The following is a 25,765-nucleotide window of genomic DNA, read 5'->3' on the forward strand; positions in this document are numbered from 1 at the left end:
TGTTTTCTGCCGCCGCTATTCAGTGACATGTCAGTTTTCTCTGGCGCAGCTAGGGGTACCGGACGGAGTGTATACTATGTGTATACACTCTGTCCGGGATCCTATGCATTCACCTACAACGTGTGCTGTATAGATCACGGCCGTTGTAATATGCAACAATGGCCATGATTTCTACAACACATACGTTGTGTGAAGCCTTACAGTGCTAGGTTATTAGCTATAGGTAAATAGTCTATTGATATATGTCACATAAAGAAATCCTCCTAATATTATGGACGTCTGATTATGACCATTTCTAGTGGAACAGAAAAGTAAAGACTTTCTCTTAAAAGTGTCCCTGTGATTTGACATTTGGAAAGTTTTGATTGGTCTTGGTCTGAGTGTTGAGACCCTTACTGATAGTGAGAACGAGCCAGAAGAAGATCACGTTCCCAGCTTTGTGCCATACAGACTCCTTAGACTTAGGGCCCTATTCCACAGTAACGATAATCGGCCGGATCGGCCCCATTTGGCCCTATTCGGCCGATTATCGTTCGGTGAAATAGAGAGAACGATCAGCCGATGATCGTGTCATCGGCTGATCGTTCATTTAGGGCCAGACCTAAAATCATCGTTCCCTCACCGCGCATCGCTACGGTTGAATAGCGGTGCGCGGCGGGCGACCAACGATTTGACAAGCAGCAGCAGCATACATTACCTGTTCAGGCTTCTTCTCCGCGCTGTCTTCATCCCCGGGTCCCGCGCGCTCTTTCTTCAGAATGGCCGGTCAGCTGACGGAGTGCTCAGCCAATCACAGGCCGGGACCGCCGCGGCCTGTGATTGGCTGAGGGTAGCCTGTCAGCTGACCAGCCATTCTGAAGATAGAGCGCGGGACCTGGGGATAAAGACAGTGCGGAGAAGAAGCCTGAACAGGTAATGTATGATGCTGCAAGGACATTGGTAACGGTGTCCCTGCAGCCCTCGCTCAATGATCATCGGGCCGTGGAATAGGCCCAGTAAACGAGCGGTGATCTAGCAGAACGCCGCTCGTTTACATTGTTGATCGGGCCCTCCTCGGCCCGTGGAATAGGACACTTACATTAGGAGCCTGACTCCCCTCATGACACAGACACTTAATGTGGTCCTCTCCTGGCTCGTTCTCCGGATCGGTACGGGTCTGAACACTCAGACTTGGACCAATCAAAGCTTTTGATATATCTCTATGACATGTCAAAAGTCTTTTGAAACGACAGTGACTTTTTAAGCCTCAATAAGGGTACATTCACACATGCAGGTTTTCAGAGAGTCCTGTATTTTTCTTTCACCAAAAACCAAGTTAACACAATTTATTTAAAGGGGTATATGCACTTACCTCCCTGGCTCCTGCCCTGGCCCCCGCATGCAAGACTCAGGGAGGTAAGTGGATGTTATTTTTTTCACCCACCCCCTCTTCAGGCATTACCAAAAAAAGGGTCCTTTCCGGAACACCCCTTTAAGCAGACATTCTTCAGGCCAGCCTGATCATGACTATGTGCTGTATGGCTGGAAACACATTGAACAGATTCTTTATTTTCAAGTCCTCAGAGGGAGATTTATCAACTTTGTGCTTCCTATAATGGGGTACATATGTAACAGTTATAGCAATTGGATCCGGTGGATTTAGATCTACAAATAATCAACTAGATTTCCATTGTATTTTATACTTCTTACATTAGAACTTTATTCAGAAAGAAATGATACAAAAGTGCAAGTAACGGTCTATAAATCAGTGCTGCCCTCCATGCCTTAGTACTAGTGCCCTCTAACCTGTGAAGGAATACCTAGGTCTAAGGTTATTACAGGAAAGTATTGAGACGGCTCATATATACAAGCAGTTCTTTCCAGGGTTTTCTTCTAAGCTCCTCAATGATCTGGACCATTAGGTAGAATAGGTATCATAGACAATCCTTGGTGCTGGCACAAGTTCCATCATGGCAGACCATGGTGTATGGTCATGTATGATATCCATGCAGAATTTCATTGTGTCCTAATGGCCCAGGATCATCAGTTGTCAGCAATGAGGAGCCGTCTGAAGGAAATGTCCTTGTACTTATACTTTAGGTCCCATATGGGTTATACCCTCTTGGGTGAGTGTGACCGGTCATGGTAAGGTGGCCAGTCACCGGCGCTTACAGCAGCTTTACCAGAATGAACATAAGGAGGAGAACCATGATGATCAGAACAAAGTTAAGGAGAAGGTTGAGGCCTCTGTTGTTGGCGAGATCCATCGTGTTCTGCCCTCCTCAGCACTTTCTTTTTTTTTTTTGCCTATGATTTTCTTGAAGTTTAGTTTCTTTGTCTAGAAAGAAAATAAATTTCACATAGTTTTGTTATATCGAGCGTCTGTATTGCATGTGAATACTCTAATACTTTCACCATGTCCAGGAATGGCTACTAATATTTTTTTAAAGAAATCAGCAAAGGTTGTGATCACAAGCAGTTTTGCAATATACACTCTTTATTTTTCTGCGTTTAAATAAACGTAATACATACGGCCTCTAGGTGTCTTCCTATGGCTTCCTGTCAAGCTGTGTGCAATACTGACATTTGGTCTTTTCTCTGTTCAAAAAAACGAAACAAAACACAGGTCCCAGTCCTTTGTGCACTCACAGACATGGCTTGGTATTGATTGACTTCCTGAGTGTGCACTGAGCAGTACAAGTCATTACTGCGCATATGTACAGCTGCTTCACATCCATACTCAGTAGCAGAGAATCCTGGGAATGCCCGCATTGTATGGTCAGCTCTCCTGTCACACAGCACCAAAACCTCTGCAACCACACAGTGACATTATACAGAGCACTGTCTCCTGGTAAGCTGCAGAGCTGATAATATAATTAGCAAAAGTTAATTTCCCTCAGTTTATATACAACCTGCATAATGTGAGTGCACAAAGGACTGGGACCTCCTGTGTTTGGTCTCTTTTCTCTGTTAAAAAAAAAAAAGATCAAATATCATCACGGAGGGAGCATGGAAACCAGTTTGACAGGAAGTGAGACACCTAGTGGTCATATGTATAACATTGATTTAAACATAGAAACCATTAAAAAAAGACTATATTGCAAAACTGATGTGATCACAACCCCCCTTGATTCTCTAGGAAATCACCTCCATGCTACAAACCTGGTAATGTTGGAAATGTCCATGACATCCTGGTCAGTGCTTTTTCCTGCCACCCATTGTTGGGGGCTTAGTGACAAGATGGGGTCTGGCATGGAGGATAGAAGGGTTTGACCATTTGTGTCCTGGGCTGATATACATACATTTTATTTCCCTGTTTTGCTCGGCAGATCCTTAGACTAAAAATAATCCCCCAGCTATGCGGCCTGCTTACAGAACTCTGCAGTGGGCTGAAGCTGAAGTCCCGCTTTGTCCCCCCCCCCCCCCCCTCACTTTCTGGATGGCGTTCATCGGCGAGTTACCATGGCACTTAGACAATATTATGCGCTGTGAACTTTTACACTGAGAACATTTTCATTCTCTTTGTTACTATAATACTCCTAACAAATGGGATGGCGTATGGTGCTAATATAAATGTGAGCCGTCTTTTTCTTGCCTCTAAAACTGTTGCTTGAAGGGGACCTGTCAGCAGGTTTTTGGTGTATAAACGAATCATACTTTTAGACGGACTGATACGATCAGCATCTACACAGAGACGTGTGGCCGATAATGGCGATATTACCAGCCGCACAAAAGATCAAATCGGCCACTAAGCGGACTTTTGCTCGCTTGTCGGCTGGCACTTTTTACATGGCCCGTTCATTGGCTTTCTAGGAACCATTGTTAGTGATAATCGGCCCGTGTTAAAGGGCCTTTAGTTTGTACACCAAAAACCTGCTGACAGCTTTGCTTTAACAAAGAAGTTCTGCAAATCCTGCTTTCTGCAAAGGGTAAACCTCGGATAAAAGCATGAGTGTTTCAGGACTCCTTAAGATCCCATTTACAAGACAAAAGTGTTGTTACTTGTGGATTGGATTTTAAACTGGTAACTGTTGTGTCAAACCGCTTCCCTCCATTGAAAAAAAAAACACCACTAAAATCTTGGGGATTATGTGAATCTATGGAATCTATGGTCCACTGTCTGTTGTTAGGGGAAATCTGTCTCTAGTAGCAGTCCCTACAAGACTGAACACAGGAAGGGGGGCTTAGCCTGTTGTCTGTGCTAGAGAGAGAGAGAGAGAGACACACACACAGACTGTGCACCTGCTGTTAGGACAAAGAGACACGTGGTACCTTTCATATATACAGCTGTGCTTCCAGGATATAGAAAAATGCTTTTATTCTGCAGTACAAAGAGGCTTTTCCAAGCTCCTGAATGGCTGCAAGCTGGAATGTCCCCTCTCTCCCCCTCCCTGCTTTATTGACACTTGGAAGCTGAGTATCAAGCAGGAGCAGGTATGAGAGGAGGAATAAGGAGGTGTTACAGCTTGCTGCACTTCAGGAGCTCAGGAAAGCCTCTTTGACTCTTTTTTTACTATAGAATAAAAGCATTTCTCTACATTCTGGAAGCACAGACGGATATATGAAAGGTACCATGTGTCTCTATGTGACCTAATAGCAGTCTAGCAGTGTCTGCAGTTTGGAACCTGAACTACAGCTGACAGATTCCCTTTAAATTGTCCCCCAGCATAGCATGGGCCTGTTCAGTGTGTAGGGTAACTCTTTTCATGCTGCCCTACTGTTTCTTTGGGGTCTGTTCACATAACATTTTGCATTAGAGACCCCCCCCCCCAATCACATCCCCCCTGTAGAAGTGTACTGTGTAAATCACTGTACTAACACAGTGCACATACACCAGCACTATGTCAGCAAGGGGGTATGTTAGAAATGACTGAGCACAATGGAGGCTGCTCGCAGGGACTAGTGAGAGCACGGAAATCTTGTCTCCGTTCTGAAGTGTAAATCTCTATGAACATGTTCTGTATATGGACGGTGTGCAATGGAACGGATTGTCAGCACTCCCAGTATCATGTATCGTTATGATGCCGGAAGCTTGAAAACTCTTCAAATCTTTACTGTTCTGTGTAAGTACAGTACTGCAAAGATCTAGCTGCAGTCTCCTACTAATACATGGTGCCAGGAGGTCTGTACATCCGGTCTATAGCAGACTGTCCACGCACGAGACGTATTCGCAGAACGTGTGGATGACCCCTAAGGACTCATTATTATCTGTATCAAATGCTGGTGGCCGAAAAACAGAGCTGGACAGTCTGTTGCACAACGGACACCAACAGATCCAGAGAGAACCCATTAACTATAATGTGGTATGTTGGGCTCTCGTCTGGTGTCTGCTCACCAGGAATAGACTGGACAGAATACAGCTCGCAGCTTTTATATGGAGTCTGTGACGGAGCCCCCTGAACAGAGCTCCGATGCAGATTGAATCCTGGCCTTAATCCAGCAAAACAGTGAAAGTGTTATACCTATTCATTTGTTTCCCCTTAAGGGTGCGTTCACACCTACAGGATCCGCAGCAGATTTGATGCTGTGTTCAGTTATTTAGATGAAATCTGCTGCGGATCCGCAACAGAAAATACGCTACGGATCCGGTACGTGTGAACGTACCCTAAGGCGATCGCCCATAGAGTTGTCTGGTGTTAAAGAAGCAGTTCACAAAAAAATATTATTGGCCCCCCCGGTAGGAGCTGGAACGTATACTCTCCGCAGCTGATCGGTGTCCTGCGGTGCGGCTTCGTTCCGGTCCCGCAGCGCTGTTCAAATCCAGCGCGCGCTCACTTAAGCTTTTGCATTGACTCCTCTTCTCTGCCTTGTAATTGAATGTCGGAAGTCACGCGTTCCGTAGAGTATGCATGGAAGTGTGTAAGATCCGACGTATAATCACAGGACAGAGAAGAGGAGTCACAGCAGAGGAGGATGTGAGTGTGCGCCAGATTTAAACGGCGGCGTGGGACCAGAACAAAGCCGCGCGTGGGACACCGATCAGCTGCGGTGAGTATACGCGCCAGCGCCTACTAGGGAGGGGGGGGGGGCCAATAATATTTTTATGTAAACTGCTTCTTTAAAGTAGAACTCCAGAGACAAATTTTTTTTAAAGATCAGCTGGTGTCAGAAAGTTGTACAGATTTGTAACTTTACTTCTATTTTAAAATTAGAGATGAGCGAACCTGGAGCATGCTCGAGTCTATCTGAACCCGAACTTTCGGCATTTGATTAGCGGTGGCTGCTGAAGTTGGATAAAGCCCTAAGGCTATGTGGAAAACATGGATATAGTCATTGGCTGTATCCACGTTTTCCAGACAACCTTAGAGCTTTATCCAAGTTCAGCAGCCCCCGCTAATCAAATGCCGAACGATCAGGTTCGGATGGACTCAAACCGAACCCGGTTCGCTCATCTCTATTTAAAATCTCAAGCCTTCCAGTACTTATCAGCTGCTGTATGCTCTACATGAAGTGGTATCTTTCCAGTATAACACAGTGCTCTTTGCTGCCACCTGGTCAGGAACTGATATTTAAATAAATGTAATTAACAAATCCATATAACTTTCTGGTACCAGTTGATTTGAAAAATCTTTTTAGAGTCCCCCTATTAATGAATTTTTTTTTCTCCTTTTTTTTTTTGTGCAATTTCACCAATGTAGACAGACAGACACACACACACACACACACACACAGACACACACACGCACACTCTTTTCCAAGAAATGCTGGCAAATCCAGATGTGCATTTACTTTACAGCATATCTAAAGTCAGAGGTGTCATTCTGTGGTGGGCTCACACTTTTATTTAACACGGCATGGGGGGCACACAGGAATCCGCACAGCTGTATTACATAGGCAGCAAGGAGAGGTTATGGTTTATTGCGCAGTAATATAAATATCAATGTACAAGAATAGATGACGCTGCATAGACGGCCAGGAGTGGCGCTGGGTGGTGAGATCACATGGTGGAGCTTCACGGGGCAGTTTAGTCTGTCTGGTGGGGTATCTACAGCACTGAAGACCCTCAGAGGAGCATCACAATGATACAGATGAGAAGAAGACAGATGAGAATCAGGGAGAAATTGACAAAGAGTTCCTGTAGATTTTGGCGGGTCTGCGGGTTGACCTCAATATTTGAGGCTCTCCTCATTGCGGATCGGGTTATGTGCTGGACCTTATCCATGGCTACAGAAGGACAGAGAAGTGCAGGTGATGGGTTATAGAAGAGGTGCAGAAAGAGACAGAGGGCTTCCCGTACGCCGGGGTGACAAGGAGTCTTCTCCCTGACTTTAGAGAGAGTCTGGTGAAGATGAAAGAGCAGGAGAGTGAACGTTAGAAAACTCATTGTGAACGGGAATCATGCAGATGAATAAATGCCATTTCTTATTGTCATCCAAACCCATTGTGCAAACTCTTATCATGTGGACGGAGTCTGTATGGCTGGTTAGCGTTGTGAATGCTTATGGTATGGCTAGCCTTACCAAGTCATTTCTCCTTTAACCGTATTAATGCTAGTCAGTGCCTATGGAGTAAAGCGTACCTGTCATGATTTTTTTTTTCTTTTTTTCAGACATCACTGGGTTGTGATCACAAGCAGTTTTGCAATAAACTCAAGTTTTCTATACAACCAAACTGTGGTCCATGCTCCCTCCCAAGTCCCAGCCCTTTACTCTTACACAAGGAAAGAGACTTGTTTATCAACTGAGGGTAAAAAAATTAGGCTAATTATATTAACTTTTTCTTATAATATTATCAGCTCTGTAGCCTACCAGGAGACAACCCTCTTTGTTATGTAAGAATTCAGTGTAATGTCACTGTGTGGTTACAGAGGTTTTTGTGCTGTGAGACAGGAGAGCTGACCATACAATGCAAGCACCCCCAGGATTTTCTGCTACTGAATGTGAATGCGCAGCAGCTGTTGACATGCACAGTCAGGATTTGTCTTACTCCGTGCATGCTCAGGGATGGCTTTCAATCAATCCCAAGCCATGTCTGTGACTGCACAAAGGATTGGGACTTCCTGTGTTTTGTTTAGTTTTTTTTTTATACAGAGAATAGACTAAATATTATCACGGAGGGAGCACGGACCATAGTTTGACAGGAAGGAAGACACCTAGTGGCCATATGTATACTGTTAGAAAATTTTAAATGTAACTGTCATTTAATTTTTTTTCCAGAAATCATTAGTACAAGCAATTTTAATAAACTCTGTTTTATTAGGCAAAAAAGTATCTTTTTGTACTGTGCCCCCCCCCCCCCTTATCTGTGTATTATTAGGCAAAGCTGTGTTCATTACAGAGAAGCAAAGTGAATATGGGTTTGAGTCCATTATAAACTATATATATTATAAACTATGCAGGGGTGAGGGGCTGAGGGGGATGAGTGAACAGGAAGAGGAGAGAAACAGCCCATGCAGGTTGGAGACTGCCTGGGCACATAAAACACTGGATTCCCAGGATTCTTAGGTTTATGTGGGAGCTTGGCGATATAAGATTGCAGGATGTAGTGATTTGCAGGACTGCCTTTCTTTTCTTCTCTCCGTGCTCACTCATCCCCCTCGTCCCCTCCCCTCTCCATAGACCATAATGGACACAGAAATCCTGCTTCTTCTTAAGGGTGTGTGTAAGGGAAATTACTTTTTCAGTACAATTATTGATTTCTGAAAAGCGAGTATATTGCAACCCTTGCTGATTTTATTAAAAAAAAAGAAAAAGGTGACCATGCCTCTTTAATGATAGCCGGGCTGTAAAGCATGCAACTGCGAGCTGTCAGACGTGGTCATGGAGGATTCAGCCATATATGTACTATATATACCAGGCATACTTTACATTCTCCTCCACATCATTGAGGGCTGCAGATTTATTGCAGCTATGATGTAGTGCCTAGTCGTGGATTGTCCTGATCTGTTCTCATTGTTACATATGAAGTATAGCCTAGTCTCTAGTCCATATTAGGCTGCGGAGCACATGCCCTCAGTCCGGGCACTGTAGTGCTTCAGCTTTCTCTTGGCTCTATAGCGGATTCTCAGACAGAGACATAAACCAGAAGCATATAGACTCCTGTCTGGGTTACATATTACACGTCTCTGTGTTCACAGCAAAGAAGACTGATCGGCCGTGGACATACATACAATAAGTGTTAATACTGTATTGTGTATAAGAAATATTTCCATTTGGCATAGCAGGTTTCCTCCATGAATATTATCGTTTAACCTGATATCTTGTTGTCTAATCCCACGTAGAGCGGGCGGCTGTACGGCTAGTCCTGGCCTGCCATAAGTCTGCCATCATCACTAATCCCATAGATCTCACTGTGGTGTTTGTGCTCCCTAAAGCCACATGAGCGAGTTCTGGATAAAAGGAGATTTTGAGAAGGTCACACAGTTAAAAATACATGGAAATCCTTGAGCCCTTTGTTGTTCTGGCTGCGGTGCAGGTGAGGAGGCTTGGCGGGACTCCTACTGTTATTCCTGGTAAACAATGGCTCATTGCATTAGCGGCTATTAATAGCAGTGGCTGATGTGTATAGTGGGATGTTTCATCCATGTATTTCTGTATAGTGTTGTGGACTGACCCTTGTCTGGGAATAGAAGGAGTCTCACAGTTCCCAGGAAGTACATGCCAGCAGTTTACTAGCGTTCTCTAGATCTCCGTGGAATTTCCCCCATTTCCTCTTCACCAGACGAGGAGCTCTGAGGAAGTGGCCGCTGTGCGCTACAACCTCCACACCCTGATGAAGGTAACCGCCGGGAGCCCCCACCCCTTCCCTTACTATATACTATGTAACATCACTATATACTATTCTGCAGACTAGTCTGGCTCCTCCAGGTCCTTCCACCTAAATAAAGTTTAGTGATCATGTCCACAAACAGCCTTTTGCTTCTTTTTGTTATTCTTTTCCGTATATGTGCTTGCTGTAAGTGAATGGAAATATCCTTAACAAGATTTACTATGACTAGCTGCGGGCAAGCTGTGGTGACTAGTTGTGGGAGCTCTGCTGGCTAGTTGCGGGCGAGCTCTGGTAGCTAGCTGTGGTGGAGCTCTGGTGGCTAGCTGTGGGCAAGCTGTGGTGGCTAGCTGCGGGCGAGCTCTGGTGGCTAGCTGCAGGCGAGCGCTAGTGAGTAGCTGCGGGTGAGCTCTGGTGGCTAGCTGCGGGTGAGCTCTGGTGGCTAGCTGCGGGTGAGCTCTGGTGGCTAGCTGCGGATGAGCTCTGGTGGCTAGCTGCGGGTGAGCTCTGGTGACTAGCTGCGGACGAGCTGTGCTGGCTATCTGTGGGTGAGCTCTGGTGGCTAGCTGCGGGTGAGCTCTGGTGGCTAGCTGTGGGTGAGCTCTGGTGACTAGCTGCGGGTGAGCTGTGCTGGCTATCTGTGGGTGAGCTCTGGTGACTAGCTGCGGGAGCTCTGGTGGCTATCTGCGGGCGAGCTGTAGTGGCTAATTGCGGGCGTTCTGTTGGCTAGCTTTGCGAGCTCCAGATTTTCAGGACCTTGTGCAAAACTATTGATAGAAAAAGCAGAATCCACATTAGATGAGCTCCAGTAGGACTCCTGCGCCATTCTTTCTCATGAGAGAGAACGCTGCATGTCACCGCTCAGCCCGCTCGCTGACAGATTTGGGGAATTTATCCTCTCCAGAGAATTATCTGGTTGCAAACTTGTTAGTCAGGAATTTTCTGCCCATCTGCCGTAAAGCTATGTGTTATATAACTGTAATCTGGTCCCCCGTGAGCTTTATTTGTCATGTGCTTTCCAGCCCTTCATTATTGGTAATCTATAGGAATACAGAAATGGCTGGCCGCATATATACAGGAATTGGCCGCATATATACAGGAATTGTACTGAAGCTGTGATAGTGGAGGTAATGGCCGGCATATAGAGGACAGGACCCCCCCTCCCCGGGCACACAGCCTTACCTTATAGCAGAGGTGGTGGAGAAGCTCCAGGTCACTATGCATGCAGCTGCAGGAAACTCTTCATTCCTCCCTTCCTGGACTCGTGTGGCAATATCTGAAGTTTGTCACCCAGTTTATGGGAACAATTGAGGAGGTGTGGAAGGAAGGGAGAGGGGGCTGGCTGTATAAAACAGAACTCTCAGAGGCCGGGCCATTGACATCACTCTGGAATGCTGCTGCTGCCCTGGTGGATTTGTAGCAATTTGATGCATTGTAGCAGTGAAGCCTCCGCATGATACATGTATACAGCACTCAGGGCTCTGTATACAGTGCTGCCCTGGGCTCTGTATACAGCGCTGCCCTGGGCTCTGTATACAGCGCTGCCCTGGGCTCTGTATACAGTGCTGCCCTGGACTCTGTATACAGTGCTGCCCTGGGCTCTGTATAAAGCGCTGCCCTGGGCTCTGTATACAGCGCTGCCCTGGGCTCTGTATACAGCGCTGCCCTGGGCTCTGTATACAGCGCTGCCCTGGGCTCTGTATACAGCGCTGCCCTGGGCTCTGTATACAGCGCTGCCCTGGGCTCTGTATACAGCGCTGCCCTGGGCTCTGTATACAGCGCTGCCCTGGGCTCTGTATACAGCGCTGCCCTGGGCTCTTTATACAGCGCTGCCCTGGGCTCTGTATACAGCGCTGCCCTGGGCTCTTTATACAGCGCTGCCCTGGGCTCTGTATACAGCGCTGCCCTGGGCTCTGTATACAGCGCTGCCCTGGGCTCTGTATACAGCGCTGCCCTGGGCTCTGTATACAGCGCTGCCCTGGGCTCTGTATACAGCGCTGCCCTGGGCTCTGTATACAGCGCTGCCCTGGGCTCTGTATACAGCGCTGCCCTGGGCTCTGTATACAGCGCTGCCCTGGGCTCTGTATACAGCGCTGCCCTGGGCTCTGTATACAGGTCTGCCCTGGGCTCTGTATACAGGTCTGCCCTGGGCTCTGTATACAGCGCTGCCCTGGGCTCTTTATACAGCGCTGCCCTGGGCTCTGTATACAGCGCTGCCCTGGGCTCTGTATACAGCGCTGCCCTGGGCTCTGTATACAGCGCTGCCCTGGGCTCTGTATACAGCGCTGCCCTGGGCTCTGTATACAGCGCTGCCCTGGGCTCTGTATACAGCGCTGCCCTGGGCTCTGTATACAGCGCTGCCCTGGGCTCTGTATACAGCGCTGCCCTGGGCTCTGTATACAGCGCTGCCCTGGGCTCTGTATACAGCGCTGCCCTGGGCTCTGTATACAGCGCTGCCCTGGGCTCTGTATACAGCGCTGCCCTGGGCTCTGTATACAGCGCTGCCCTGGGCTCTGTATACAGCGCTGCCCTGGGCTCTGTATACAGCGCTGCCCTGGGCTCTGTATACAGCGCTGCCCTGGGCTCTGTATACAGCGCTGCCCTGGGCTCTGTATACAGCGCTGCCCTGGGCTCTGTATACAGCGCTGCCCTGGGCTCTGTATACAGCGCTGCCCTGGGCTCTGTATACAGCGCTGCCCTGGGCTCTGTATACAGCGCTGCCCTGGGCTCTGTATACAGCGCTGCCCTGGACTCTGGATACAGCCCTGCCCTCCCTAGGCTCAGTATGCAGTGCTGTTCTGGGCTCTGTATACAGCCCTGCCCACCCTGGGCTCTGTATACAGCACTGCCCTGGGCTCTGGATACAGTACTCAGGACTCTGTATACAGCCCTGCCCTTCCTGGGCTCTGTATACAGCGCTGCCCTGGGCTCTGTATACAGCGCTGCCCTGGGCTCTGTATACAGCGCTGCCCTGGGCTCTGTATACAGCGCTGCCCTGGGCTCTGTATACAGCGCTGCCCTGGGCTCTGTATACAGCGCTGCCCTGGGCTCTGTATACAGCGCTGCCCTGGGCTCTGTATACAGCGCTGCCCTGGGCTCTGTATACAGCGCTGCCCTGGGCTCTTTATACAGCGCTGCCCTGGGCTCTGTATACAGCGCTGCCCTGGGCTCTTTATACAGCGCTGCCCTGGGCTCTGTATACAGCGCTGCCCTGGGCTCTGTATACAGCGCTGCCCTGGGCTCTGTATACAGCGCTGCCCTGGGCTCTGTATACAGCGCTGCCCTGGGCTCTGTATACAGCGCTGCCCTGGGCTCTGTATACAGCGCTGCCCTGGGCTCTGTATACAGCGCTGCCCTGGGCTCTGTATACAGCGCTGCCCTGGGCTCTGTATACAGCGCTGCCCTGGGCTCTGTATACAGCGCTGCCCTGGGCTCTGTATACAGCGCTGCCCTGGGCTCTGTATACAGCGCTGCCCTGGGCTCTGTATACAGCGCTGCCCTGGGCTCTGTATACAGCGCTGCCCTGGGCTCTGTATACAGCGCTGCCCTGGGCTCTGTATACAGCGCTGCCCTGGGCTCTGTATACAGCGCTGCCCTGGGCTCTGTATACAGCGCTGCCCTGGGCTCTGTATACAGCGCTGCCCTGGGCTCTGTATACAGCGCTGCCCTGGGCTCTGTATACAGCGCTGCCCTGGGCTCTGTATACAGCGCTGCCCTGGGCTCTGTATACAGCGCTGCCCTGGGCTCTGTATACAGCCCTGCCCACCCTGGGCTCTGTATACAGTGCTGTTCTGGGCTCTGTATACAGCCCTGCCCACCCTGGGCTCTGTATACAGCACTGCCCTGGACTCTGGATACAGTACTCAGGACTCTGTATACAGCCCTGCCCTTCCTGGGCTCTGTATGCAGTGCTGCCCTTGGTTCTGTATATAGCGCTGCCCTGGGTTCTGTATACAGCGCTGCCCCGGGCTCTGTATACAGCGCTGCACTGGGTTCTGTATACAGCGCTGCTCTGGGCTCTGTATACAGCCCTGCCCGGGGCTTTTTATACAACTTTATTTATTAATCTGTCTATGATTGAATACACTTTAGCCTTTATTCCTTCTACAGTGAGGTTATGAACACTCTTAAGAAGGCACTGTTGCTGATTTTTTTTTTTTTTTTAAAGAAATTAATGTCTTGTGATTACAAACAGTACTGCAATATAGTCTCTTTATTTCTTATTAAAATTTTCTATAGATCAACATAATATATATGGGCACTAGGTGTCCCCCTTCACCGTGCATGTGTAGAGCTGCTGCGTTTCCACATTCAGTAGCAGAGAATCCTGGGGGTGCTTGCATTCTATGGTCAGCTCTCCTGTCACAGCACCAAAACCTTTGTGACTGCACAGTGACCAAATATCAGCAAAGAAGGAGCATGGACCACAGTTTTGCCATATGTATAATGTTTATTTAAACATAGAAAAAAAAGCTAGTATATCGTAAAACTGCTTGCAACCACATCCCCTGTTGATTTTTTGAAGAAAAAAAAACAGGTACAGATAAATGTATAGAAATGTTGTGACAGGTATTGTATAGTACAGTGCTTCTCAATTCCAGTCCTCAGGCCTCACCAACAGGTCGTTTTGTTAGGATTTCCTTAGTATTTCACAGGTGATATAATTATCCTCAGTGCATCAGGTATTATCACAGGTGTCCTTTGTATGGGATATCCTCAAAACATGACCTGTTGGTGAGGCCTCAGTACTGGAATTGAGAAGCACTGGTATAGTACATTATTTTTTGGAGCTTTTATTGTTGCAGCATATATTCCGCAGCACTGAACAGGGATGGTCTTAAAGCAAATGTACCATCAAGTCCATTGTTTTTCTTTTTTTTTTTAAATACATTAGACGTTTGGCACCGACGTGGGGATGCTGGTGGCGCAGTCCTTATTTTTTGGAAACGCTGCCAGGTTCCTGTGCTCATCACCGTTCTTTTCCCGTGCAGCAGTTCACCCCCCCTTTAGAATCAATAGAGCCACGTCACAAGGGGGAAGGGCCGGTGCATGAGAGGACTGACCACACCACTGGGATCCCTGCACCGTTTCCAAATGGCTAATGTGAAGAAAAAAAAAATGTACCTGACGGTACATTTGCTTTTAATATATACTTTCCCTGTCTTATATATACACACAAGGGCCACTTTCATGAGTGATGTAAGCTTGGTACCTGTGGTTATCCCTTTAATGACCCTACATTAAACCAAAATTCTTAAAGGGGTTATCTGGGTAACAAAACAATATTCTAAACAATCTTCCTTCCCAATACCACCCTATGTCTAATATACATGTATAACCTATTTTGCATCCTTTCCCTTTTTTTTTCTCATTCTTATCGACTCTTGTTGTCTGAAATCCTCTCGGACCACGCTCAGCTCCCTCTCTCCCCCCCCCTCCCTTTGTGACCACAGGACATGTGATCTCCTCTCTGGGGGCCAGGCTAGCTTGTCTATTGACTTGGTAAACTGACCCCAATGAGACATTATCTGCATCATCTCCATGCACCTGTGCTGCTTCCATAGACTTACATGTGTCCCTGAGCCTAGGTTTCTGTAAAATTAAAAAGTTATAGTTCTATCTCTGCTTGCTGTCCGTGAATGCAGGCATATATCTGTCTTTGTGTCACAGCTCTGTATATTGTAAGTGTTATAGATGTTCTTAGAGTCTGGATGGAACTAGAATATTTTCATTCACAGTCAGCAAGCAGAGATCTAAACCTACACCACACCCCCCCACACCCCTGATAAACAGATGCTCGGTATGCAGCACATAGCTACACCGTACAGCTCTGCTACATCATCAGCTAGTATGGAATACGTATTGGGGTGATGTGATGCAAAATCAGTGAAAAAAACCTGCCCTGTGTTTACTGTGCAATAGTAATGACAGCAGTGGGCAGGAAAGAAAGCTAAGGGGGTGAGTACACAGACAGACCAATCGGGAAAGCATGATGGGAAATGAAGTTTCCTATCCAGGTTATAGATAGACTTTTAGAAAAACTTGTAACCCAGGAATGGCAGCAGCTAGAAAGACATGAGACGGCTCAAAATACTCAGAGGGACTTGGTGAGTAAAGGCCCTATTCCACGGAACGATGATCGTTCGTATTCGGCCGATATCGGCCGCTACGGACGATAATCGTCCGGTGGAATAGAGTGCAATGATCAGCCGACATCGTTCATGTCGGCTGATCGTTGCAGTCGCTTGTTTTTCAACATGTTGAAAAACAAGCGACTGATATAGCAGCGATCTGCTGGCGTCGCTCCGTTGAATAGGAGCATCGGCAGCAGACGCTGCTATATCCTATGGGCTGCCCGGACGATCAGCGATCCCCTGGGCAGCTCCCCGCCGCCCCTCCCGCACTCACCCGCTCGCTGCAGCCGCGTTGAATAGCGGCGGCAGCGAGCGGGGAACGAGGAGCAAACGAGCGCTGAGAACGCTCGTTTGCTCCTCTAAACGACCTGTGGAATAGGGGCATAAGACCTGCAAGCATTTAATTTTTTCGCTCTAAGGTGCATAACCCCTTTAAAGTGACTGTACCACCAGGCCCAGGCTGAAGTACTGGCCGACCCACCCCCAGTGGGAAGAAACCCCAGCCCCTCCATGACTCCATTAGAATTAATGGAACCCTATCATAGAGGGGCTAGGGTTTCTTTCCACTAAGGGTGGGTAGGCCCGCCTCCAGTGCTTCAGCCTGGGCCTGGTGGTACAGTTACTTTAAGCTTGCTGATAGGACCTAGTATATGCACCTAACATTGAAAAGTAAAAGTTCCCTAGTTCCACCTGCTGCAGAGACCAATGTGTGTGTCATTAGTCAGAGGTTCGTTGGAGGGGTCTATGACTGTCCCTGGGGGCGCATGTGGTTCTCCAAGAAGGTAGTACAAACAATTTATGTACTTTCTTTCTTAGTTATGTAATTCATAAACAATATGCATTAGTGGCAACATTCTGGAGCTGACCCCTGGATCTGTCTGTCCATACTGGTGGTCTGCACCTTCCGGGCTCACTTAACCTTTGTATATGTCGGGTCTAGTGCCCTGTGATACCTTGGCGCCAGAGCGCTCTCTGTGGTGCATTGCTCAGCTGCTGTGAGTATCTTTAGTTGTCTGGGGGTCTGGTAAACCAGCAAATAAACAAAAGCACAGTGGCACCTTGGTTTAAGCGTAACTTTGTTTAAGAGCGTTTTGGTTCAAGAGCTCACAGTTTTTCAAAACTGTGACTTGGTTTAAGAGCATTGCTTTGGTTTAAGAGCTCCCTGTACTGGGTGGGAGGGAGAGTGGGGGAGGGGAATGACAAGTGCAGGTCTACTTTACATGTGATCCAGTGCACCAATAACCACCAAGATTTTGCCACAAAAGGTGGGTTGACTAAATTTCTGAACTGCTATGTCCTCGCACACCATGCATACATGAGGTGCTGGTCGCATCATATTAAATCCATTGATATAGAATATCAGCAACTTTTTTTAGATGTACTGGGATGTAAACTGGTAGTGCACAGCTATGGACTGTCTAGTCTAAGTTTACAATGTTTAGGAATTAGACTGTTTTTCTTTATTTTTCATAGTAAATTTTATTTAAAAAGCTAATGCAGACAAAATCTGACTCTCTGTGGGCGCACAAGCGTGTGTTCCCATTCCAGAATACTCCTGAGACCATGTCCTGTATCCATGAGACCTGTATATTTAGGCACATATCGCCCCTCTGGGACAGGCATGACACTATAAATATTTCCAGTTGTGTCTGTCCGCACCTTCTGTCTGTGTGATGAAGTGCTTGGGTACAGAAGATGAAGGGCTTCTCAAGGTCAGTGGGTTAATAGATAAAATGCTAGCCTGCAGTTCTGATAAATATAGGTGACTGGGATTATGACAGCCAGGATTTCATAGGAGTCTTACTAGGACACATCCAGATTGTACAGAACGCTGCTATAGTGGCATGTTTCATTGCATATTATATTATGAGTATTATGAAGGTATCCTGCCTAGATGCAGTGCGTGCGTCTGTCTGTGTCTGTCTCTATTTTTATTTTTTTTTTTACATTACCCTGTGGTGCTGGTACAGGAATAAATCGGTGCAGAGAGCGTCCTGTTTCACACCCCTAATTCCGAAACTATTTTTTTAGTGTATGTGGTAGGTAAGTGGTATACTCGACTCTGCACATGAGGTAAAAGTAACAGTGATTCATCAGAGCAGGCCTCATTCTTCCTATTGTTCCATAGTCTAGTTCTGCTACTAACACTTGGGGGTGGACCGGGGTCAGCACAGGCGCATGTGGAGGTGGATTGGGGTCAGCACAGGCGCATGTGGAGGTGGAGCGGGGTCAGCACAGGCGCATGTGGAGGTGGAGCGGGGTCAGCACAGGCGCATGTGGAGGTGGAGCGGGGTCAGCACAGGCCCTCTGTCCTGTCAGTGGCTAAGCTTTCCCTAACACAGTGAGCTTTTCACTTGTCTGCTGGATGAGAAAGCTGGATTTCCTACACAAAACAATGAGCCTTAGGTATGGCCCCCGCTGGTGGTTCTCTTTTTTTTTACCATTTTTCAGTAACCACTGTATACCAGCAACCCCTCAAAAGAGCAGCCATTATGGACACACTCTGACACATCCCATTCTTACAGGTACCATTGTCATATCATTGACGTCACCTGTCAGTGGTTTTATTGTTATGGATGATGGGTGCATACAGGGCTGTGTTGTAGATGTGACTCTCCAGTGTGCAGTGTGCCTAATAGAATGTTGTGTCCTCTGCTATGTGACGTGTTTTCTAGAATTGTCCCGTGTACCGTGCATAGAGCAGCCCAGCAGTACACTCATGTCTCCGGAATATAAAGCTCTGTTAACCCCTCAGATGTAGAGATTTATACTCTGGGGCTTGTCTGCATTTTTTGGTATGAAAAGTGTCCTCCGAGCTCCTGACATGTCCATTAAAGGACATAACGTGGTCTCTCCCCCAGATATGTTAGTGTTCATATCCAAGACTAGTCGGGGCCCCGTTGTAAAGTAAAACCACTTCAGCAGATTATCATCGCTGTAAATCCCAGGTCATTCGTGCTGGCATGTTTTTGGCCCTCTTTTTTTTCTTTGTCTATGAATCCTTTTAGTATGTATTTAGTTTCCTGGTACTTGTGTGGGTAACCTTCTGGTGAAAAGAGGGCATGGGGGGGGGGGCGTAGGTATACAGGATATGACATTACCTGTTGCATATACACTGCAGTTATTTATGTTTTTATTTTGTTTTATAATTATTGCTTTGTATTAAAATTTATTATTGAGCCATACTAGCTTTGATCTTAGCCAGATATAGTGCCACTGTAGCCTGATACATTGCTCCCTGTAGCTATTAATAATGCCTCCTTCCCCAATATAAATCCCCCTCTATAGCCATGAATAATGCCCCCTTCCCAAATATAATAACCCCCATAGCTGCACATCCCGCCATATAAAAAGGCATATGTATGTAGTACAAAGCTCGTTGTGAAACCAGACCCCAATACTACTGTGTTTCTCCCTCTTCTCCAATCATCTCCACCCTCCAGTTAAAAAAGCCATTGTCTGTGTGTCTGGCAGCGGCTAAGGGTGTCTTCCATGTGTTGAGGGCACTTCCAAGAATATAAAGCTTTGTGACAAACCGCGAGTGACTGGCAGCAGCCGCGATAACTGAAGAGGGAGAGATAAGCGGCCGCTCGGACATTGAAGGACATAGTTGGCCTGAAAGGCAGAATGCTGCTGAGGTTTATCTTGTGGAATGATGAAAGGCTTTGGTGTGATGGATGAAGAGAACAGTTTTCTAGACCTGTAACCTTCTTCTAAAGAGAGTGTCGGCCATAATAAGAAAATTATTAGGTGTTTGTGCTGATAAAAGGGAAAAGACTTGAGAATTGGCTGATGAGCCCAAGTGGCGAAATGTTACAGCTATCTCTCCTGATCCCACCAGGTGCCTCAAACATTTGGATCAGCCAACCATGTATGTGTTGTGGGTGGAAACAGACCCCTCTGCTGGCCGCTTAGCTCTTTGAGAAGAAAAGGTTTGGGCAAATGAAACCCAACATTCCCAATTCTTCATTCCTCTGAGATCACTTGTTGGGGGAGGCGGGAGGCCTTTGTACCTAATAGATTGGTCTGGTCTTGATGGACTCTATTATATAATAATCCGGAAATTTTGCCTATTTCATTTTGACCCCTATGCTTAAAGGAGAAGTCTGGCGAAAAGTTTTATTAAAGTATTGTATTGCCCACCAAAAGTTATATAAATCACCAATATACACTTGTTTTTCCCTGCACTTACTACTACATCAAGGCTTCACTTCCTGAATAACATGGTGATGTCACGACCCGACTCCCAGAGCTGTGCGGGCTGTGGCTGCTGGAGAGGATGATGGCGGACACAGGGCACTGGAGGGACACTGAGCATCCCTCTGCCATCATCCTCTACAGCAGCCACAGCCCGCACAGCTCTGGGAGTCAGGTCGTGACGTCACCATGTTATCCAGGAAGTGACATCACCATGTTATCCAGTAAGTGACATCACCATGTTTATCCAGGAAGTGAAGCCTTGATGCAGTAGTAAGTGCAGGGAAACAAGCACTTTATAAGCATTTCCCGTAATAAGTGTATATTGGGGATTTGTATAACTTTTGAGGGGCAATACAATACATTAATAAAAATTTTCATTGGACTTTAAAACTACAGGTCCTGTAACAGGGAGCTGCCAGATGTCACCCACGTAATAGGGCCAGCGATCAGCCTAGGAGCCGATCATCAGCTGATCACTGTCTTCAAACATGTTTGAAACACCGTCCGCAGGGCTCAGGACTTGCTCATCTCTAGTAAAAATAAGAAGTGAATGGGGCCTTTTAGTGCATTTGTGGTAATATACTGATAATATACCCACTTGGACACAGTAGTGTTGCTAAAGATAGAAACAATATTTCTTATCTTCTGATAAGACCAAGCAAATGTGTGCTGCTCCACCGCGTGCTAGAGCTGTCAGGCATGATATAGAGAGAGGAAGGGAAGGCTGCAGACTGATGGCCGTAAATCCACACCTTTACTAGAATTCTGGACCTTTCTCATGGTTACTCTGCTTTTTGGATATTGCTGTTGAACAATGTTATCCTGGGTTTACACGGAACGATAATTCGCCCTGTAGGATGCGTGGCCGGGCTGCGTATGAGCGGGCGGCCGGACCTTCGCGACGACCGTTTACACAGAACGATCTACGAAGATTTGAGAACATGTTGAAAGATCAAAATGAACGATTTCTCGTTCGTCGTTTGATCATTCGCTGCGTTTACACGTACGATTATCGTTCGAAATTCGACCGTTATTGTGCGAATTCGCACGATAATCGCTCCGTGTAAATGCAGCATTAGGAATCAAAATGTGCAATAAGGCCAATATTATAATATAGGGTTTTATGGAAATCACTATTTTTATTAGTATTTTATATCAATTGGTAAAGAAGGCTCAAAAGCCCATGGGGTGTTCTCCAGTGCGGTAAAGGCCCAGATGAGTCCAGCTCATGTCCTCTTTATCTAGTGATTCTAGTCAAATAGGGTAGGCCAATACAAATGGGTACAGAGGTGGAGATTATAGAGGTATCCCACCTAGACTAGTAATGCTCCATCCATGGTTTCCAAAGGATACTGCATAACTAAGAGACTACCCAGGCGATTAGACCCCCTGTGGTTGTGTAAACAGAGACCCTGAAATCCTCGCGGTAGGCAATATATGCGCAACAATTCTCCATTCTCTATGAAACCGCCAGAGATAGACAAGTGCAGCGAAATTTTGTTTTGTAAACATCACTTTCCAGCTGTCTCCTCCTTATCACAGTAAGGATAAGGGTGGGTGCACACTACGGAATCCGCACTGATAATTTCAGGTGGATTCCGTTGCTTGTTCGCGTCGGCATGCCTCTCTGTAGCGTGCTCCATAGACTCCATTCTATGGCTGGGCGGATTCCGCCTTCCGCCGAAAGAACTGACGTGTCAATTCTTTCGGCAGAGAGCGGAATCAGCCCTGCCATAGAATGGTGTCTATGGAGCTGGCAGAGAGGCGCGCCGCCGTGAACAGGTACAAGCGATGGAATCCGCTGGTACTTATCCGTGCAGATTCCGTATTGTGAACGCACCCTAACAGTGAAAGATGAGATGATGTATGGCCTTTCACATTAACTGATGTCCAGAGACCAAGCCCCCTCTCCCTGCAAAATGATCCCTGCACAAATTACCAAACATGCCCATTCATGTGAATAGGGTCGGGGCCTTTCTATTGTGCCTATGTCCATGGGGTTGATTGTAATGCATGGCTCTAAAGGATCAGGCAAACTGTCTGTCCTCATTATAATGCACAAAATATAAAATAAAAACTGATAATAGATTAGAAGAAAGGGACGTGATCAAATCTGGTTATTGAAAGGCAAGAAAACCTAAAGAACATAAGCTACTTGTATAGAGCCCAGTAGTGGTAGGAGAACTGCAGTACGTCACTCCCTCTGCTCCTGTATACGGCTTCATATTGGATGACTGGGGAGTTTTCTGTGATTTCCGCAGGACATATCATGGAGTATTCTGTTCAGCCTCTTCTGCGTAGAATTGTCCTGGGGCCTGGGGATGGAGTCTGTTCCCAGCGTTAGGAAATATGATGGCATCAGCCAGTAATGTATGTTCTCACAAGCCGTGTTTATATGGGACTTGGCACAGCAGTGATTTTCCAGCAGCGGACACTATCAAAGTGTGGTCTACTGAAAATACTAGATATAGAGCGAGAGAGAGCCTTTATCCCAATAGCAATGGGAAGGAGCTGACACGCTGGTTTCCCTTGACATATTCAGTGTTGTAATACATTGATAGTTACTCAGTACTGGATAGGTGCATGCACTTTCCTAATGTGCACATCTGCCTCCATTGTCTCAATGGGCTATCTTCTAATACTGTGTATTCCTACCATGTGAGTCATTACTCCTTGTAGAGAGCCATAGGCTGTATCCATGTATCCCGGACACCCTAGGGCTGAACCTAACTTCTCCAGCCCCTGGTAATCGAATGCTGATCGATCAGTCTGGAGCATGCTGGAGTTGCGCTCATCTCTACTATATATCTCTAGCATCAGGTGTGCTATATAGTAAAGCTATATGGAGTGTATCAGTAGCCGCTAGGAGAGTGAATCTATTCTGCGTCTCTGCACAGGTTCAGCATTGCAGCGGCTATGTGAGATTGGGGTGGGGGGGCAGGCTGTTAAGCTGCAGTTTTCTAATAGGAGCTCGCTTAACAGGTTAATGTAGTGTGTTTATTATAAAAAAGCTTGAAATAGCGTGCAGTTACACCGCACTTGCGGGGTAACATCTTTTTTTTTTTTGTTAGGTTTCCCTGATAGCTGCCACACAAAGGTGTCCTGCTCCTGGGACCCCCAACCAGGTCATCTGCAGGATACTCTGGTCATATATGTATAGTTTCCCTCTTTAAACTATTTCCCCACCCTTGTGCTAGATATCATGCAGCTTTTACCATAATATTGGAGTGTTTTTTTTATTTTTCAACTAACCTTAAAGTAACTGTACCAATTCGCATGAGAATTTTATTTTTTACACTACCTGGTTGGCACCAGCACAGAGATCCCGGTGGCACAGTCCATTTTTTCCAAATGCCACCTGGTTCCTGTGATTGATGCCAATTTCTTCATGTGCACTATGGCTTGTTCTGTGCACTGGAGGCAGACACAGTAGAATGATATCCCTCCCCTCGGTGATGCAGCCAGACTTGATCCTAATGGAGGTGCGCCACAGAGAGGGGGGAGGGGGTACACAGGGAGCGCTGGGCCCAACTACACTGCATAGTGTGTCCCTATTTGCGTATGAAAAAACAGCGCTGACAAGTTTAGTCTCGGTTCTGAGAAAACCATAACACAATGTGGTCTTCCCTTGACTATCCTAAACTGCATATAAAACCTTAAACCTCCCGCTGTCATCAGGAATGTCCCTTTGCCGCCAGGAGAACAGGCAGCACTAAGAACTATATAATGAATTTCTGCCACTTGTTGTGCCACTTGTTGTGTTAAAAAGGACGCTGTATGGAATAAACCAAAAAAAATCTTCCTCTGATTCACTACCTCAATGGCTTATGTTCTGGATAGGACTTCAATATCAGGTCAGCACCCCCTCCGATGAGATGATTGAAGGGGCTGAGGCGCTCCTGCAAGCACTGCAGCCTCTTGAATGTTTACCCCATTAAGCAGCTGATTAGCATGGAGCATTGGGAACAAGACCCCTGCTGATCGAATATTGATGGCCTATCCTTTAAATTAAAGATGACCAAACCGACCTTCATGAACAGAGATTCCTTATGAATTTTGCAAAAAGTTCTGTTTGTTCCACTTCATTCTCAGCTGTGAGAATGCGGGTCTATAGTCTCTAATGGTAAGGAGCGTATTTGTTGTGATATGCACAGCATTAAATCCACTATAAACTGGTTGGGTGTGAATCTACCCTTATTGCAGTTCGTTTAAAGGGAACCTGTCACCTGAGAAGAGAGGGAAGAGCACGTCCAACCTCCCGGTGGAGCCCCGGATACTTACCTCATCCTGCAAGTCCCGCTCCAGAAGCCGGTACCGCCGCGGAGAAATCACTGCCCGATGGTCTGCGCACATCATGTGTGAATGAGAAGAGTCCGACGTCTATAGGATGTCACTGCTCCAGGGGCTCCACTGGGGGGTCGGGCGGGCTCTTCCCTCTGTTCTCAGGTGACAGGTTTCCTTTAAGGTTCAGTTTGAACAAACGTGAACTGCCCGGAGTAGTAGATATAACAGTTATTGAACGTGTACGGCCATCTTTACCTGCTTGATCGAGCTTGATCGAGCTCTCAGAGCACACTCACTCAACACTTCCTGTCCGGGATCGGAGTTATCTCCAGTTCCGACCATGCAACCAGCAAATAGGGAGCAAGCTTATTTCCTATACTTTTGTAGTATGCCATGTGGGTTTAAGGGGTTAAAGGCAAAACAAGCCGCTTGGGCTTCACTCATGGAAAGATAATTTGAGTGGTCTGTTAGGTTTGTGAAAGTAAACCTATTGACGCAAATGGCAAAGACTTCCCGGAATGCTCCCTGAATGTTTACAGGTACAGAGCTAGGCCGCAAAGAAAATCCATCATCCTGTTATCACTCATTTGTATTCCACGTGTTGCGCTATTTTGAATGTGTCATCTACTAAGCATTTGGCAGGGCTGCTCCTATAAATACGAGCTCAGGAACTCTCCCTTAAGTGTCTATCTCATTTGTTCAAGCCTCTAATACTCGACAACATTTTTTTGTTTTATTGAAAGGTCACATTTTATTAGGTTTTCAATAGAAACATGTCTGCCAGGAAGAGGCCAAAGGCATGGAAAGGTTTAGAAGACTGACATTGGAGACAGGTTACAACTAGCCGAGCGAGCGCCGGTCCATACTACAGAAGGGAGGACATTAGAGGAGCCACACTGGAGGTATCCTAGGGTCCTGCCTGTTAGTGAGCAATGACAACATGCAGCACATACACGCGGACCCCAGGGGAGGCCTGAATATCCGCTTTAGTATTTTACTGTAGAGTTTTACATTGTCTGTGTACATTCACATAGCTGCATTATATCTTACCAGTAAAACTTTCCGGTTGGCTTGGAGCCAAGAACGTACTTTACTGTAGCCAGAAGCTTGTATAACTGCGTGTACTTGTGGGAGGTGAAGCCTTTGTCTCCAGGAATGGTCGATCTTAAATTTAATGGGGAAAACTTCCAGCTCCAGTGATCTGTCGTGTTTTTCTTAGACTTTTCCGTTGTATTGCAGCCTGTTATCAGTCTGAACGCGAAGAGACTAAAGTGTCAGGTCCTCGGCTGGTTTCCTAAAGCAATGTCATATGTTGGTGCTAAAAAATATAAATGTATATATTACGGTTATTATTTGGCTTCTATTTTACCCTGTATACACCATGTTATGTCTAGTGTAGGAAGGAAACGATTATTGTTTAAATTCAAACGATTGAACGATTTTCCGCTGGATTGTGTAAGTGC

General features: G+C 46.8%; 2 protein-coding genes across 8 annotated transcripts in view; one reads left to right on the forward strand and one right to left on the reverse strand.

The window, feature by feature from the left end:
* CEP85L (centrosomal protein 85 like) overlaps nucleotides 1-25,765 on the forward strand; it is a 106,276-nt gene that overhangs the window by 59,852 nt on the left and 20,659 nt on the right. The window lies entirely within an intron of this gene.
* PLN (phospholamban) lies at nucleotides 1,670-10,994 on the reverse strand. Of its 2 annotated transcripts, none has more exons than XR_011363639.1 (2): nucleotides 10,867-10,992; nucleotides 1,670-2,317 (listed from the first exon to the last, which is right to left on the reverse strand). XR_011363639.1 is itself a non-coding variant. In XM_069974920.1 (2 exons), exons 1-2 carry the CDS (start codon nucleotides 10,906-10,908, stop codon nucleotides 6,983-6,985), a joined length of 318 nt encoding a protein of 105 aa, XP_069831021.1. In that variant the 5' UTR covers nucleotides 10,909-10,994; the 3' UTR covers nucleotides 6,739-6,982. The 2 variants fall into 2 exon arrangements, 1 of the variants encoding a protein (XP_069831021.1); XM_069974920.1 differs by lacking the exon at nucleotides 1,670-2,317 and adding an exon at nucleotides 6,739-7,258 and having other exon boundaries at nucleotides 10,867-10,994.

This window comes from Dendropsophus ebraccatus, chromosome 6 (assembly GCF_027789765.1).
Source record: "Dendropsophus ebraccatus isolate aDenEbr1 chromosome 6, aDenEbr1.pat, whole genome shotgun sequence".
NCBI classification, from domain to species: Eukaryota; Metazoa; Chordata; class Amphibia; order Anura; family Hylidae; genus Dendropsophus; species Dendropsophus ebraccatus.

Excerpts from the sequence above, each read along its gene's own strand:
- PLN (XM_069974920.1), bottom strand. The coding sequence starts at position 10,908 with ATGCATAGTGACCTGGAGCTTCTCCACCACCTCTGCTATAAG. Across the intron at positions 7,259-10,866 it reads TCCACCACCTCTGCTATAAG|ACTCTCTCTAAAGTCAGGGA; the intron begins GTAAGGCTGTGT and ends CATCTTCACCAG.